General features: G+C 39.1%; 1 protein-coding gene across 4 annotated transcripts in view; it reads left to right on the top strand.

Annotated features, from left to right (window-relative positions):
- Nucleotides 1–15,453, top strand: part of PDE4D (phosphodiesterase 4D) — an 896,187-nt gene that overhangs the window by 667,314 nt on the left and 213,420 nt on the right. Inside the window, exon 1 of one of the 4 annotated variants that reach the window (XM_087815371.1) lies at nucleotides 4,745–4,828. The exons of the other annotated variants lie outside the window; for them this stretch is intronic. Coding sequence (XP_087671497.1) covers nucleotides 4,764–4,828 — 65 coding nt within the window. The 5' untranslated portion in view covers nucleotides 4,745–4,763. Of the gene's footprint in view, nucleotides 1–4,744; nucleotides 4,829–15,453 lie in introns of those variants that run through there. 4 annotated transcript variants of the gene reach the window in all.

The raw sequence follows: 15,453 nt of genomic DNA, 5'->3' as shown, positions 1-15,453 counted from the left end.
CCTACTGATGTCCAAGAATTGCTTGTTGGTTTGGGGATGTGCCCTGTCCCTCATCCCCGACATTGGATTGGGTGCAGAACCCGAACTAATTATGTTGATGGTTTCCTTTGCTGTGCAGAACCCTTTTAGTTTCATGCAAATATTCATTGCAATATCTGTTAAAATTGCAATGTAATTTTTCACAGAAATGAAAAAGACCACAAATAGCCCAAGCAATCTTGAGAAAGATGGACAGGCTGGAGACATCACAGGTCCTGATTTCCAACTATATTACAAAGCTATAGTAATCAAAACAGTATGATACTGACACCAAAGCAGACAGACCCATAGATAATAGAACAGACTAGAGAGCCCAGAAATATACCCATGCATATATGGTCAACTGATCTTTGACAAGGATACCAAGAACATAAAATGGGGGAAGGATAGGCTCTTGGATAAATAGTGTTGAGAAAACTGGATATCCACATGCAAAAGAAGGAAGCTGGACCCCTATTTTATACCACTCACAAAAATTAAGTTGAAATGGATTAAAGGCATTATAAATGGGTATAGGCCCTGAAATCATAAAACTCTTTGAAGAGAATAGGGAAAAGCTGCTTGACCTTGGTCTTGGCAATGATTTTTTGGATATAATACCATAAGATAGTCAACAAAAACAAAATTAAGCAGAGGGACTACATCAAAATTGTGATGATTATTATTGTAGCCTGACATTTTACAAAAGAGGTAGGAAACTTGAAGGTTAGAAGCCTTCAAAATATTGTTCTGGGCTTTTCATGAGGAATTAAGAAATTTAGTTCCAAGGAGGTTCATGCCTACAGGAAAGTCCTTGAGGCCAGTGTATACATAGGGAGTGCAATAAGATAAGAGAAAAATTCTCGAAGCAAAATACCGCATTATTACTCAATAAGAAGGAAATGCTACAGAGTCCAAAGTGACTTGTTCTTATTAATGTTAGAGTACAATGTAGAATACCAGGGAACTGTGAAAAAGAACTGCAGCTCCATGGTCATTTTCCCTAAAAAGTTTTTTGACAGATCTACACTACTGAATTTAAGCACATTTGACAGGTCTGAATATTTTATTGGTTTATGACATAGTTCTCAAAAATCTGCTCATGACTAATTAGAAAGTGTAGAATATCTATTGTAATCAGAAAATAAGACAGAAGGTTTGAAAGTGGGCAGAACATTTTAAAATAATAAAGTTACCTTTCAAAATTATGTTATTTAAATTTGAGTCCATGAAAAAAAAATCAAGTAAATAATGGTATAGATCAAGGGAAGGGAACCTTTTTTCTGGTAAAGGTCATTTGGATATTTATAACATTCTCAGGCCTTACAAAATTATCAACTTAAAAATTAGCTATGAAAACCCCCTGTGGACGCCATGACCACGTGCCTGAAGTTCAGGAACATCATGCTACACAGTGATTTGATTCAACAAAATATATACAGATGGAGGACCCCAAAGGACTTACAGATCTGTGGTACAGGCCACCGGAATGTTGTGGAGCCCTGGCCTGGTAGCTCAGTGGAAGCATCACCCCGATATGCCTTGGTTGTGGGTTCGATCCCCATCCAAGGCACATATAAGAATCAGCCAATGAGTGCCTAAATAAGTGGAACAACCAATAGATGTTCCTCTCTCTCTTTCTTTCCCCCTTCTTCTTTAAGATCAATAAAAAAGTTACAACAATAAAAAAAGAAATGTTGTGGTGACAGTAGCCAAATATAAGTCTATGCAGCATTACACAATTCAATATATCAAGGAATGCTATAAATAATAGTAGGTCTGGATCAAATGCATGTTCTTCAAAGTCCTACAGACAAGGGCCACATGGTGACAAGGGCCACAAGGTTCCTCCAGGCCAGCCTCCCTAGATCCAGGCTTCTTTGTCAGCCTTTACAGCATCATATACGGGTATACTAAGAGGAATGTGGAGGGCAGTGCTGAATCTGCTCCATTGTGAGAAGCTTTTCAAAGGGAAGAAAAATGTGACACAAATTACAAAACATTATTTCAGAAATGTCCATGTGAAAAATTGCCTTAGAATGGAGAAAACACTGTAATAGTGAGTAAGTACTATTTGGTGTGTTTTTTTAATTCTGTCACTATCTTAAATATTAGGGGTGGAAGCAAAATGTTAAACATTTGAATCTTAATGGCCTGATAATATTGAATAATATTGTTCATCTTTCTTTCTCTGTAATAGTAGGTTTGATGTACTGATCCAAGAAGCTTTGAGTATTGTGCTTAGTTGCATATATTGTCAGATTCCCCACTTAAACTTGTTTTCTTTGGGGACAGAAGTGATGTTTTAGTCATCATGGGACTAGTAGTATACTGTGTTTAGGAAATACCCAGTAAGTGGGCCAGGATTTTCAGAGGTAGATTCTTGGAATACATGGAACATTGAGCAATTAAGGAACAGTGCTCCAGGCAGCACTGACCTCTTCTGTGTATGTGACAGTGAAGGGAGTGGCCTGGAGCTAAGTAATCTCACTGGGACAGAGCGCTTTCTGGGGGATGGTAGAGCACAGGGCTGATTATTTCAGGAGAGTTTCACACATAACATTCAGACATTATATTCTGTGACCGTCATTTTCCCCCCGGAAATAGCAATCTTACGTGGAAGAGAACAGGGCTTCAAATAAATAGTAATTGCTTACTTTTACTGTTTCTTCCTTTTCCTACTTAAAAATGCAAGGAGGAAAAAACGAAAAAGCTCCTCCCATGAGCCCCCTCCCCCTCAAAAATGAGTAGTCTCACAAACCTTTCTTTGAATTCCTAAAAACATGTGATTGGCTAACCTGCCTTAAAGTGCCATCAATACACTAAATACGTGACAGAGCTGAGAATACATGAGTGTCCCTGAGCAATGATAGGAAAACCGAAAAGCTTAAGAAGATGACTGTATGGAAACCAGTTGATTGACATTTACCTCCAGAGGCCTGAGGGTCACTGAGAGGAGACTAAATCGCAAATGCACCTTGAAGCTGGGGGGGAGGGGGGGAGTGGAAGGGTTCGTTGTAATAAGCAGCCAGAGCCTCTGGCAGGATGCCTTACTACATTCATTTTCCAAGTCCTTTGGGTGGGTCACAATTGCACTCCAACATCCTGCCTACAAAAGCTAAATAAATACGAAATTCACGTCAGACTAGAGGACCAACACACTAACTAATGTCATTTAAGGAATCGGAATGCTTTAATTAATTTCCCTTGATAATTCGCATCCAAAATGACTGAAATTGACACACCCAGATGAATATATATCCTCAGTGCAAATAGCCAGGGTGGTCAACTGTTCCTTCTCTTAGGAGCAATTCCAATCAGCTTAGATTGTATCTACTAAAATAGAACAGCTTTTATTTCAGATGTAAGAGGTGGGGCAGGGATTGGTCTTCACAATAAAAATGTTAAGCTGGTGCGATAGGAGCTTTATTTCTCACTGAAGAGCTGTTAAGAGTTAACAAACCAGAGTCTCGGTGTATAGAAATCAATGAAATTTGCATATGATTTTCAAAAAGAAATAGGCTTTAGAGAATATTGTGCAAAGAAACAACCTCAGTACATGTAGCCACTTGTCCAGCAATAGTGCATTAGATTCTTCGGTTTAAACATTCGGGCACAACCTGGTGCGATGATGCCTGCGGCACGGTGGACTTTTTAAGAGGCAGTTTGCATCTGCAACCGGCCCGGAGCAGGGCATTTCATTAACTGCTGCAATGAACGGCTGCTAACTCCTCAAGTTCTCTCAACTTTGCTCCGACAAGAATTTGGATGTTCACTGCAGGACTTGGAGAAAATGCTTTTCTTTTCTTTCTTTTTTTTGGAAGAGGGTGATTAACAAACAACTCGATGGCAGAGGGGTGTGTTCCTTGCCCAGGTGCTCGGAGTCTCACCCGGAGTACAGACCGCGTGTCTCGGAGGAGGAATTGGGCTGCCGGCCGTCGGTCGGGCCGGCGGGTTGCGGGGCGGCCGGCGGGCGGGGCTGCCCCTCCGCGTGAGTTCCAGCCGCGGAGGCACGGACGGGGCGGGGCGGGGCGGGGCGCCCGGCCCGGCTGTGGCTTTTCCCTCTCACTTCCCTGCGGTGTTCGGAGCTGCCTCCCTACCGACGTCACGCAGCCCTTGAAGAATAGCTGCTTCCTGGCGGGACCGAATGGCAGCTCTCATTCACAAAGGCTCGGAGCCGGGTTGCGGGCGCGGGACGCGACTCCAGTGAGCAGCGCAGGCAGGGCCCGTTCCCTCGCCGCCTCGCGGGCGCCCCGCCATGGAGCTGCCCTGAGCCGCGGCGCCGCCGTCCCCCCGCCGCTCTTCCTCCGCTTCACCCCACCTGAGCGCTTTCAGGCTGCTGGAAAACTTGGAGCCTGTCATTGCGGATTTGCAAAACAAAAAACAAAAAGCAAGATCCAGCGGCTCCGGTACCGCGGCGGCTTCCCTTGTGACCAGATGAAGAATAGATTGAAAACTCAGTTCCTCCCTTGGCACCGCAAACAGAAAAAAGAACTGTCACTTCCGAGCCCCGGCGCTGGCGTGAGCTCAGCATGACCGCGGGCAGGACCCCGGCGTCCCGGGCGCTGCCTTAGCCGCGGCTGCAGGCGGGCTCGGGCCCGGGACCGTGCATTTCTCCTGCAGCCTCCCTGGGAAGTGGAATATATTTAAAACCGCTTTTGTGGCAAGACAGCTGAAATGTGTTAATCAGAAGACTTTTCTCCCTTTTTCTTTCTTTTCTTTTTTTTTTTTTTTAATTTTCCAAAATGAGTATTATCATGAAGCCGAGGTCCCGGTCCACAAGCTCCCTGAAGACGACAGAGGCCGTCTGGTAACGTGCTGGGCCCCCTTCCCCCGGCTCCTCTTAGGGTCGACGTGACACTTGAGCAGTTAGTAATTGCTGACGAGGTGCTAGAGCCAGGGCTGCTGTGAGAAAGCGTGGCGTTGGTGACAGTTTTGTTCTCTACTTTGTGTCCCGTTTGTCGGCTCTAAAAACAGGGGTGCTCACGTTTTTTAACTCCATGTGGACTAGGGCGGTTCATCTGGGGGTCGCTTTCAGAGGAGGAAAGAAACTTGCAAATATGTTGGAAATTTAGAAACGAAAACTTTCACTGTCTGATTCGGTTGCTTATTTTCTCACCTGTCTTGCAAGCAGGTTGGTAGTTGACGGTCTTGGTCGTTGTCTTTAGAAGTAATACCTTAGCTTTTGGCACAGTTGTGTTAGAGGAATTAATAGTGTTAACCATGTGGCTAAGTATACATCCAGTTGCTGACCATTCAGTCATCTATATTTTCTTTTGTTGATAATATTTCCTGGTAACGATGGGGTGTGTTTTTTTGGAAATTTTAGCGTTTTTACCTTAATGAAAAGTATGTTAATTTCAATTTATTCTAATATTTTATTGTCCTGTTTCCCCTATATTGACTTGATAAGCTTATAAGCATATGGCCCTTAGGGAATATATTTCCAACAAAGTAACTTTTGTGTCTAAAATAGCTATCTACAGGTTATTTTTATGGCTATTTCAGAGGTTAATCTTATTTTTATCTTAGTGATTGTAAATAACTAAGATTACTTCTTTGAAGTGGAAGTAATCATGCTTCAGATGGGGGAAATAAAAGCAATGTTGAGGGCAGGTGGTTGGGGAGAAGATGGAAGCAGAAGCAGACAGGCAAAATGTATTGTGTATTTTATGAGCAGGCAAACACACGTATAAATACTCAAGCTATTTGCATAAGGAATTTAGCACACACTTATGTTCTTACTGTACTAATGTTTTACAGTGGACTAGAATCAAGAATTGTCCCTTCAGTAGTATTTCTGTGAGTCTTAATAAATTAGAGATGTAGATTTTGTTTCTTAAGTCATTTGTGATTCCTTATAAAAAAGTACATGCAATAACTTCCTCCTTGAGTTTATTTAAAGAAAAATCTGCATCTACAAATAAATTTGCATTTTTTTTTAATGTCAAACAATACTGGGAAATACTTATAATCCTTATATTAATTACCATATAGTATAACTCTCTAATATAAATGAGTAATCAAAATTTATACAATAAGTGAATTTTATTCATTTGTGATTTCTAGCCTACCTATATGAAAACAAGATCTGACACTTGAATAAAAAGTATTTAACCAACCTGTCTTCCTTTTTGCCTAAACTGGTGGGAGACTTATTTCGAAATTCAGGGTTTAATCAGCAAAAATTCACTTCAGGAGACTAGTAACATTAACATTCTCTACTCCTCTGAAATCATCATAGTCCATTTTTATCCACAACTATTCTATTATCCCAAATTGTGTAAGCTGTTTTCTAAATAAATAGGGCCAAAATTCAAAATGTTTTTTAAAATATTGTTTTGTGAATGTGTATATTGTTACATATAATTTTAAATATTTTGTGTAGTGTTGGGTCAGAATTTTTTTTATGAAAGAAATAAATGTCTCTTTATGCTAATGGTTTCTAGATTTAACTGTACACCACAGAAACCTCTCCCATTATTAATCTTACATGTGATTTATTAATTATATAATGGGTTAGGTATATCATTGCTGCCTCTAAATTGTTTGGCCTGAGGTGGTAATTGCTGTAATTACAGTTTTACCATTTTATTATCTCTGTATTACTGTATACACATTTATTTACAGTAAAATCTATATATATTACAGATTAGGAATATAGGGGAAATATATGTGTATGTATGAATCCATTAAAAGAAAATAAAAGTAGCCCTTTCTCTCCCTGTGCCTCTACACATAGGACCCAGAGAGCTCGTGGGACTATGACTTCTCCTTAAGATCTTCTCTTCTAACTTCTCAACCACCCTTCCCCCCCAACCTCCATTTCTTTTCAAACACCAAAGTGTGCTTCATCTTTTTAACAGTTGACTTCCCATGAGAGAGACCTGATGATTTTTCATTTATCCCCTTTTCCAATTATTTAATTTCATTTTGGTCTTCAGAATACTTTGGGATCTACCTTTTGGCTTTACCATCTTAAGTCTTCTTGTGTAAATCTATTTTCCGTTCTATTGGTCCACTTTCTCTAAAACTGTGCACTTTCCTTCAGATGCATGCAAGACAGATGCTACCTGTGGAAGTTTGCTAGCCGGTTTCTGCAAGAATTCGGTGCTTCAGATTACTTTTCCTTTACTTTTTCCTGTCTGCCTCTCTCTAATCAATATCAGAAAAATCAACCCATACTAACTTGTTTACAGCCCTGATTAAATCCCAATGAGACAGTCACATTTTTAAAAGGAATTTCATGGCAAATCCCTAGTGATATATAGCCTGCCTCTTAATTCATCTCCTTAAAAGAAAAGCCTTATTTATAGTTAAAATTTTATGAATTTCAAAAAAGTGAAATGAAAGTCTTGAAGTTAATCTATTTGTTTCCTTGTAATATATTTGTCACAAATTTAAAGCATCATATAATAAGCATATATATTAAGTTGCTTATATTTATTTAACCAATATTAAGTACCTACTGTGTGCCAGGGTCTAGTAGAATGAGATCATGATATTTATCCTTTAGCATCCCTTTAAAAATCTGTATGTGTGCAATTGAGAAAAACTTAATACGTGTATTTTCTTACACTGATAAAGTTTATAAAATTAACAAACTAACTGATTTGGGTCATTGTTTGTCTTTCTAGCTCGATTGTATCAGTAACAATAGTCGACCTGTAAATTCTATATAAGAAAAAATGAGGGAGTTACATTTTCAAAAATATTTGAATTTTACATGTCTTAAATTCAGATTTAGTCAGCAATGATATGTTATAATAATACTATACTATTAGAACATTTTACCATTTACAGATATATCCCAGGGATACTTCTCATTAATCTAATTAAGACTTATGTAATTTAGTTTAAATTAAAAAATTATCATGCTTCCAAATATAAATATGAAGAGAATTTTGGTCAAGAAAACTGGATTGTGTTCTTTCCTGCTGTTAGACATTCATTACTTGCCATCTACTTGCAGTGAACATTTAAGGTTGTTTATTATGTAATCTGTGGGGGTAGGGTGGGAAGGGAGATGCTGCTGTCTAAACTCTGTGAGCTTTTTATAAGGCAACTTTTGAAACATTATTAAATATAAAAATTTTACTTAGGTTTAGATGTAGAAAAAAATTCTGTAAGGCTCTTTTCCAACCAAGTGGTTGGTTACCTTATAGGGTAAAAATAGCAGGAATGGAGGTAGAGGAGACTTTCTTCTAGTCATTGTACTTTTCTATTGCATACATTTTTCATCAAGCAAGTATTATACATAAAAATTTAGATATATTAAAACTCTAACTACCGTGTGCATTAGCAAGGCCATCTTTATAAAGGTGAGGATATCTATCTATCCACTAAGCAACACTGATCAGTGTCCAACACCCAGTATGCTGAATAAGTAGATACAATTTTCTGAAAAATGTTGCTGCTCAGATTTTAAAAGTGCTTGTTTTTTTAAATAACTCTCCTCCTAAGATGTAAAAATTCACACTGGCTGAGAATTCTTATTCTGGCTTCATGATACCAGTGAAAAATGTTGATTAGACTAAAACTACTAGCTTTATAACTGAGAATAAAAGAGATGTAACAACATTAATATTTGGTAGGAAAATTACTCATAGCCCCCACTATTCCATCTTCAACTATTTTCATTGTTTTACTTAGCTTACATATATCTCAAGTGGTTATAAATGCTATTTCTGTGCTCTGGTTCTTCATTTAACATATCAGCATTTCTCTGCTTTTCTAATAATAATACTTCTAGCTTTCAATTTATTGAGTGTCTTTTATGAATGAAAACTCTGAGAATTTTATATACAATAGCTTATTTAGTTTTATGACAACATTGAAGGAGTTGTTCATCTACATTTAAAGATGAGAAAATGAGCTTAACATTTTTCACTGGTGTCATGAAGCCAGAATAAGAATTCTCAGCCAGATGAAATAAAGTGGGCAAGACCATTTTACTGCCACAAAAGGCTGGGATTAGAACCCAAGTCTGTCTTCTCCAAAGACAGCGCTGTTTTTCCTTCAGCATGTTGCCTCCCTCTACTGTCTATAAAGTTATGATTTATTAATAACTGTAAAACTGTCCATCTTGTGACTATATCTAAATGCATTAAAATATTTGGTTAGATATTAAGCGATTGAAGAAATAAGTTGGAAATTGCCCTTTTAGAGGTCTGATCACCTATGAAGTTTAGGGCTGATGTTGGAAGTTGAAAATGGCTGTTTGAAAGACTCTTGTAGTTCTAGCCCCTAGGCCAGTGTGTTCTCTACTGGCAGCAAATAAGGTCATCTGTCCTGTTATAGAGAAATAAAGAGCAAAAGGTCAACGCCTCTCAGTTCTGAACAGATCATCTTTCCAATTATGTGGGCAAGTTTAACTTTGTTCTCTACAAGCTCTGTAAGGCTTTGTATTAGGTTTCATAGGGTTTTAAGTCAGCTTTGAAAAATATTCTGTCCTGTACGTTTTATCTCAGAAGCTTTTATGAAGGGGGAAACAGATGGAATTTGCATGCTTTCTGCCTGACCAGTATATATTGTGACTATCTTAGGTAGGTGACTGCTTTCAAGGTTGGTTCAGAGTTTTTACTGTGTGATCAATTTTTTCTTACCCTATTACCTAAGTTAGTATCACAGTTATTATATAATAGACCTAGAGCTACATAGTGTTTAGGAGAAGTGATTAAAATACCTTGAAAATTATTTAAAATATAACTAGGGAAGCACAGAGTGGATTTCAGGTACTTATACTCTTTAAGGTTGTAAAATAATGAGATTCCCTGAGAAAGCCCTTTGTCCACTCTACTTCCAACTTGTTTTGTGTCCCCAGAGAAGCCATCTAGTCTCTCTATAGCCAGGTTTACTCTCCTTTAAAATAAAGGAGGTGACCTAGATCAGTGAATTTCAAACACGTTTTTTCAATGGAATACTTTTTACAAATGAAATGTTAATATAAACGAGTATGTATGAAAGATTTAAAATTATTTGTATATTTGATATATAGAGATACTTTCTTTTTTTAAACCCACATCCCTACGGAGTAGGTGTTGCTACTTGTGTCCTGAAGGGTTGTGCCAGCGTATACTCCTACCCACAGTATCAGGAGGTAATTTTTAAAAAATATATCTTTATTGATTTCAGAGAGAGAAAAGGAGAGGAAGAGAGAGAGAAACATCAATGATGAGAGAGTCATTGATCGGCTGCCTCCTGCATGCCCCCGACTGGGGATCGAGCCCGCAACCCCGGGCATGTGCCCTGACCGGGAATCGAACCCCAGTCGCCTGGATCCTAGGTCGACGCTCAACCACTGAGCCACGCCCGGCCGGGTTAGAGATAATTTCTTAAACATACATGTCTATGAAATATATAAGTAAAAACATAATAAATCAGCTACTGAATTTGCACTTTTACCCCCACCCCAAACCCAATTTCTGTCCTTTCAGTACCTCCAAAGAGCCCTAAGGTTCCAAGGAATATTGTTTGAAAAACACTAAGCTAGTAAACTACTAAGATCCTTTGTAGTTCTGTGTTCTGCAGTGCTACCCTGCCACTGGAGAGTCATTTGTGTTTTCTGTATCCCTATGTGGACTCAGATAAATTTACTGCTACTTAAACTCCCCGGGAAATTCAAATAACAATAGTCCAAATACTTTGAAAGTCTTTAAAATGATGGGACAATTTTCATTTCTGAGAAATCGCAGAAGAGTTATAATAGTTCAGATACATTAATTTTTTTAAAACATACATTCATTTTATTTACCATCTTAGTTTTTACACTTTGCTCACTAAATACTGTATGCATAGCTGACAGGTCAGGAATTCAGTACGGTGGTTGGTAAAGAAATGCTGAATTGGTATTGCAGGCTTCAGAAGAAAGGTGGTGTCTTTAGTTTGAGTATTTCAAAATGGGTTCTCAGCCTGTTTGCTTTTTTCTATCACGCCAGTGGTGAATACAGCTTATAGAACACTTTCCCTTGCAACATTCCTTGGTGGCATTGCGCTGTATACGCTACACATTAATAAAATTGGCTGCTGTTGCGTGTGCAGCAACACTTAGTCCTACCTGTAACCTCCCCGTTGGTCTGGACACACCATGGATTTGGCTCCATCACTAAAACTTGCCTTCCAGCAGAGGTAAAGGAATAGCTCACTTATTAGTCCCTCTATCAATCATTCCAATCATATAGTGAATTTCGTTAAATCAGAATGAGGACATGAAGGTGATCATGGGTATAGGAATGGTTAGTCACAGATCCATCCAGCTGTCACTAGCAAGATTGAGAAAAGTAGATTCTAAGATGAAACTAAAGAGGACAATTGAATGAGGGCTTCAAGGAGACTTTCCTTGAGGAAAGATACCTGGAAGATCTGTATAGATATTCTGAGTAATAATTATTGCTAAACATACGGAATTGTTAAAGCCTGGATAAAGGTAACAAGAACGCGACCTGGAGGACCTTAACTAGGCTGGAGAGTAATAGAGGCACAAAGAAAGCACAGGCTTAATTTAAAAACAGGATAGATTTTCTTAGAAACCCTTGCAGAGATTATCCAACTTCTCAAGAAGTAAAGCAGAGGTTGAAGTTATATTAGAAAATTTTTAGTAGTAGTAGTAAGAAGTAAGCCATCCTCCAGCCAAAAGCACCAAACCTATGGAGGGATCAGGACCTGCAGGAAGGGCTGGGGTGCCACAGGGGCACAGAGCAGTGAGCCCGAGTGAGGTCCTATTCAGGGTAACCATGTAAAGGTAACTAATGGAAGTTCTGTGCCTGTGAAATCTCTCTGTTCTCAGAAGGCCTCCCTGGGGCTCGTTTGGCCTAAACTAGAAAGTACTTCAAAAGACTAGAGAATAGGGAGAATCCCAGAGCCTATGGTTGTAGTTTCTTAGCATAACAGGGGAAATAGAATTTCACTAGATTTATTATCCACCCTCAGCCTTTGAATGGGTTAGGCTCTCCAGGGCGCATCCCGGCTGATGGGTAAGGATGTGAATAGGGGAAGCGTAAGGTAAACTGCTCTTCAAAATAAAAGTTAGGAAAAATAAGGGAAAGATTGCGGGGAGGAGCTGAAGACACGTGGCTAGAGAAGAGGGGAGATCAGAGGGAGGTCAGTAGGGAAGAACTCCGGCCCTTTGGAATCAGGCATCCGCCAGCCAGCGCCCCACTCCGTTTAATCCCGTTGCCACCTTCTGGGCGAAGGCTGCCATTAATGGACTTGAATGTAGAAGACATCCCCCCCCCCCCCCATCTCAGCCCTAAGAAGTTCTGCCAGGGGAGTAAGGGAGTCAACTGCGAGTCTTCCCACTTCTCTCAGTACACACGAGGGAGAGAGAGAAATTAGAAAATTAGAAGCCAGGTATGGAATTTATGCACGCTGGGATTGCAGCTTCCAAAGCTTCCTCATGAGGAAATGGGCCTGATGCTTTACAACCCACACAGTTAAGGCGTTTTGTTTCTATCTAATACTAGCCTCCCTTGCTGAAATTTTAACTCATTTCTTACTAGGTATTAGTAGACATAGGGACAGTGAATCGGTAGATAATTAGGCTCACCTTCATGACATTTGAAAGCTGCTAGTAACTGACTTCATGGTCTTTTTCTTTCATAGTGCAAAATACTCATTTTGAACTGTAAAGCAGATGGCACCAGTGTGACTTGTTAAATGTTTCATAAAACGTAGTTTCAATATGTAATTGTTTTCAGGCTTCACACAGAAGAGTATTCCCACTGTACCCAATTCTCCTTCCTGTTTAAAATACACACAAGATGAGAAATTCAACTCCTTTAAATTCATGTACATGAAATATTCACATACATATGCAATACAGAAAATAATCATTTCATTCATCTATTATTTCATTCCATCGCAGTATGGCACAGACTTTTTTCTTTGTGTCAAGGAATTTATATGACTCATACTGTTTAGGCAGAATAAATTATTGCAAAATGTATCAACTTTTAACCAATGGCATTCTAGTCATTGCTGTAATCTTCCTTCTGGTACCACAACTTTGTCAAAGAACATCAAGTGACCGATTGGCAACTGGATCACCAGCTAGCTAGGACCACAGCTCCTGAGTGTGTAGTGATAGTCTGAAAAGTATCCATTGGAATGATGATAGCCACAGTATTTCGAGCATCTACTGTTTGTTAGACTTTGGGTTTGGTACTTTACACAATTTAGCTCATTTTGTCCTTAAAACAGCTGTATAAGGTAAAACTGAAGTCACTCAGCTTGTCAATCCTGGAGCTGAAGGGAACAACAGGGTCTAAATCCCACATTTTTACTACTGCTGTTCCTGGTCTCTCTGCTTCTCTACCATCTAAATTGCTTGAGCCCCACGTGGTTGTGCCTCGTGGTATTCCAATAAGTAGTCAGCTACTCATACTTTTCCTTCCTGTTCTAATTGTTGAAATTCTTCCTTTTAACCTTGTGCATCTAAGAACAAACACTTACTGTGTTTATCTGCTTTTTTCCTCAAAATTCGCATACCAGCCTTTGACCATGGACCATAGAGATGTATCAAAAAGTAGAAAATGGACTTTGACACAGCTCCGTTCTTCAGGGATCGAGCTGGTTCCTGACATGTTCAGTTTATTGACCTCTCTCCGGTCAGACTATAAACTGCACTGTCTTCTTCCTCTCTGGCATCTGGCCAGTGAGTAGAACCATAAAATCTTTGAAATGAAAGGAACCACAGACAATAATCTATAATCTAATTCTCCCCACCCCTGACCCCATTTTGGAAATGGAAAAAGTTTTGCTAGTCTTAAAGACTTCTGGTCAAGTAGGGTCAAGAAATTTTGTTATAAACAATGCCAATGCTTATGTGGCAGAGAGTTTTGTTGGAGAAATATTTTTTAAAAATCAACCATGAAGTTTGAGGTCAAATAGCTAAAGCTTAGTCTGTCAAGCAAATGCGTGAAAGCAGTTCTGTTATAATTTGTATGGGACATGAATGTAATTCTTGAACGTATGTCTGTGAAGTTAACTAACACCATAATAATTCTGTCATGTTTTGAGAATTCTCAAAAACTTGAATTGGAGGATTATGCACAGAAGTATGGAGGGTAACACCTTAGCAATCTACTGTAGGAAATTCCAGACATTGTTTTTACCAAAGTTCTCTTCCAGGCAACTGAACTCTAATCATTAAACTTTAGGAAGTCACATAGTTAATGAAGTAGCTAAAATTCATGTCCTGAAATTCTCGCTTTGTTCCTCTCTCTTCTTCCAATATAGTTTTCAACAGAAATAAAAATAATGGCAATGGCTGTTTACCCAGAGTTTGCTATGTGGCAGGCCCCAGGCTGTGCATTTGACAAGAATTAACCCATTAGGTCCTCATCATAAAGCTCCTGAGGCTTTATTATTATTTCTCATTATATAGATAAGGACCTGAGACCTACTGGAATAAACTAACTAACCTAAGGTTGCACGGCAAATAAGATAATTTCATGTATTTTTGTATTATTAAAAATTATAAAATGTTACTTTTAGCTATGATATATATATATGTTAATATGTCAAATGAGTTAATAAACCTGGTTCTTAGCACAATGGCTGACTCCTTGTGAGTGCCCAAGAAATGTTAGCTTGTATTATGCATTTTTCAAGTTTGTATATTAGTGGGACTTTTTTAATAATCAGGAACTATAAATGTGAAAACTGATTAAATCTTTAAGGCCTTCTTTTCCATAAGGCAGTCTTCTTGGGCACTTCTCAGAACTGAGCATTTATACAAAGCTGGGCATTCTTGATAAATTCCATTAACACTGTGACTCAAAGAAGACATACATCTGTTCAAATAGGTCAAAGAAGTAAATTACATAGAGAAGGTGGCAGGGAAAGAAGCAGTCAATTCAAAGCTGAAATGCCTCTTATTTACTTAATTAAAAGTTGATCGGAATCCTCTAGAGACACAGTCCTAGGCTGGGGTTTAGTCTGAAAGAAAGGGCCTAGGGCCTGGGCAACATCCCTGGGTGCATCTGTGTAAAGTCTTTCTCCGGGCAACCTTCCTACTTGGGGCTGCCTGGTGGTTCAATTTTCCTGTAACCTCACTGCCAGACTTCCCTACCTCTCCAGATGCCCTGCTCCTCTAGTCCTAACGTGCATTCTTGGTTATGTAAGTCACAGATTGTTATCTCCACAGCTGAGTCTCATGCTCCCTACCAGCCCCAGACAGGGTAGGAATCCTGTGTAGTGTATCTTGTCATGCTAGGCAAAAACTGAGAGCTGGTTAGATCTGTTCCTACGGCCTGGGGCATTGCTTCAGGATTAGCTGTAAATCACAGTGGCTTAGTGACAGCAGCCAGTTTGCATTCCATACTTCCTGGTATCTACTTATTTTATTATTAAAAGCATTGATTTCTTATAATTAACAACTGTACATTGGGTTAAAAGGTGTGATTGAGGGTGGAGTTAAGCACATGGGGAGGGGGG

This window comes from Miniopterus natalensis, chromosome 3 (assembly GCF_054644295.1).
Source record: "Miniopterus natalensis isolate mMinNat1 chromosome 3, mMinNat1.hap1, whole genome shotgun sequence".
NCBI lineage: Eukaryota > Metazoa > Chordata > Mammalia > Chiroptera > Miniopteridae > Miniopterus > Miniopterus natalensis.
The sequence above is the reverse complement of the archived record's forward strand: the minus strand, read 5'-3'. Positions and strand labels throughout refer to the sequence as shown.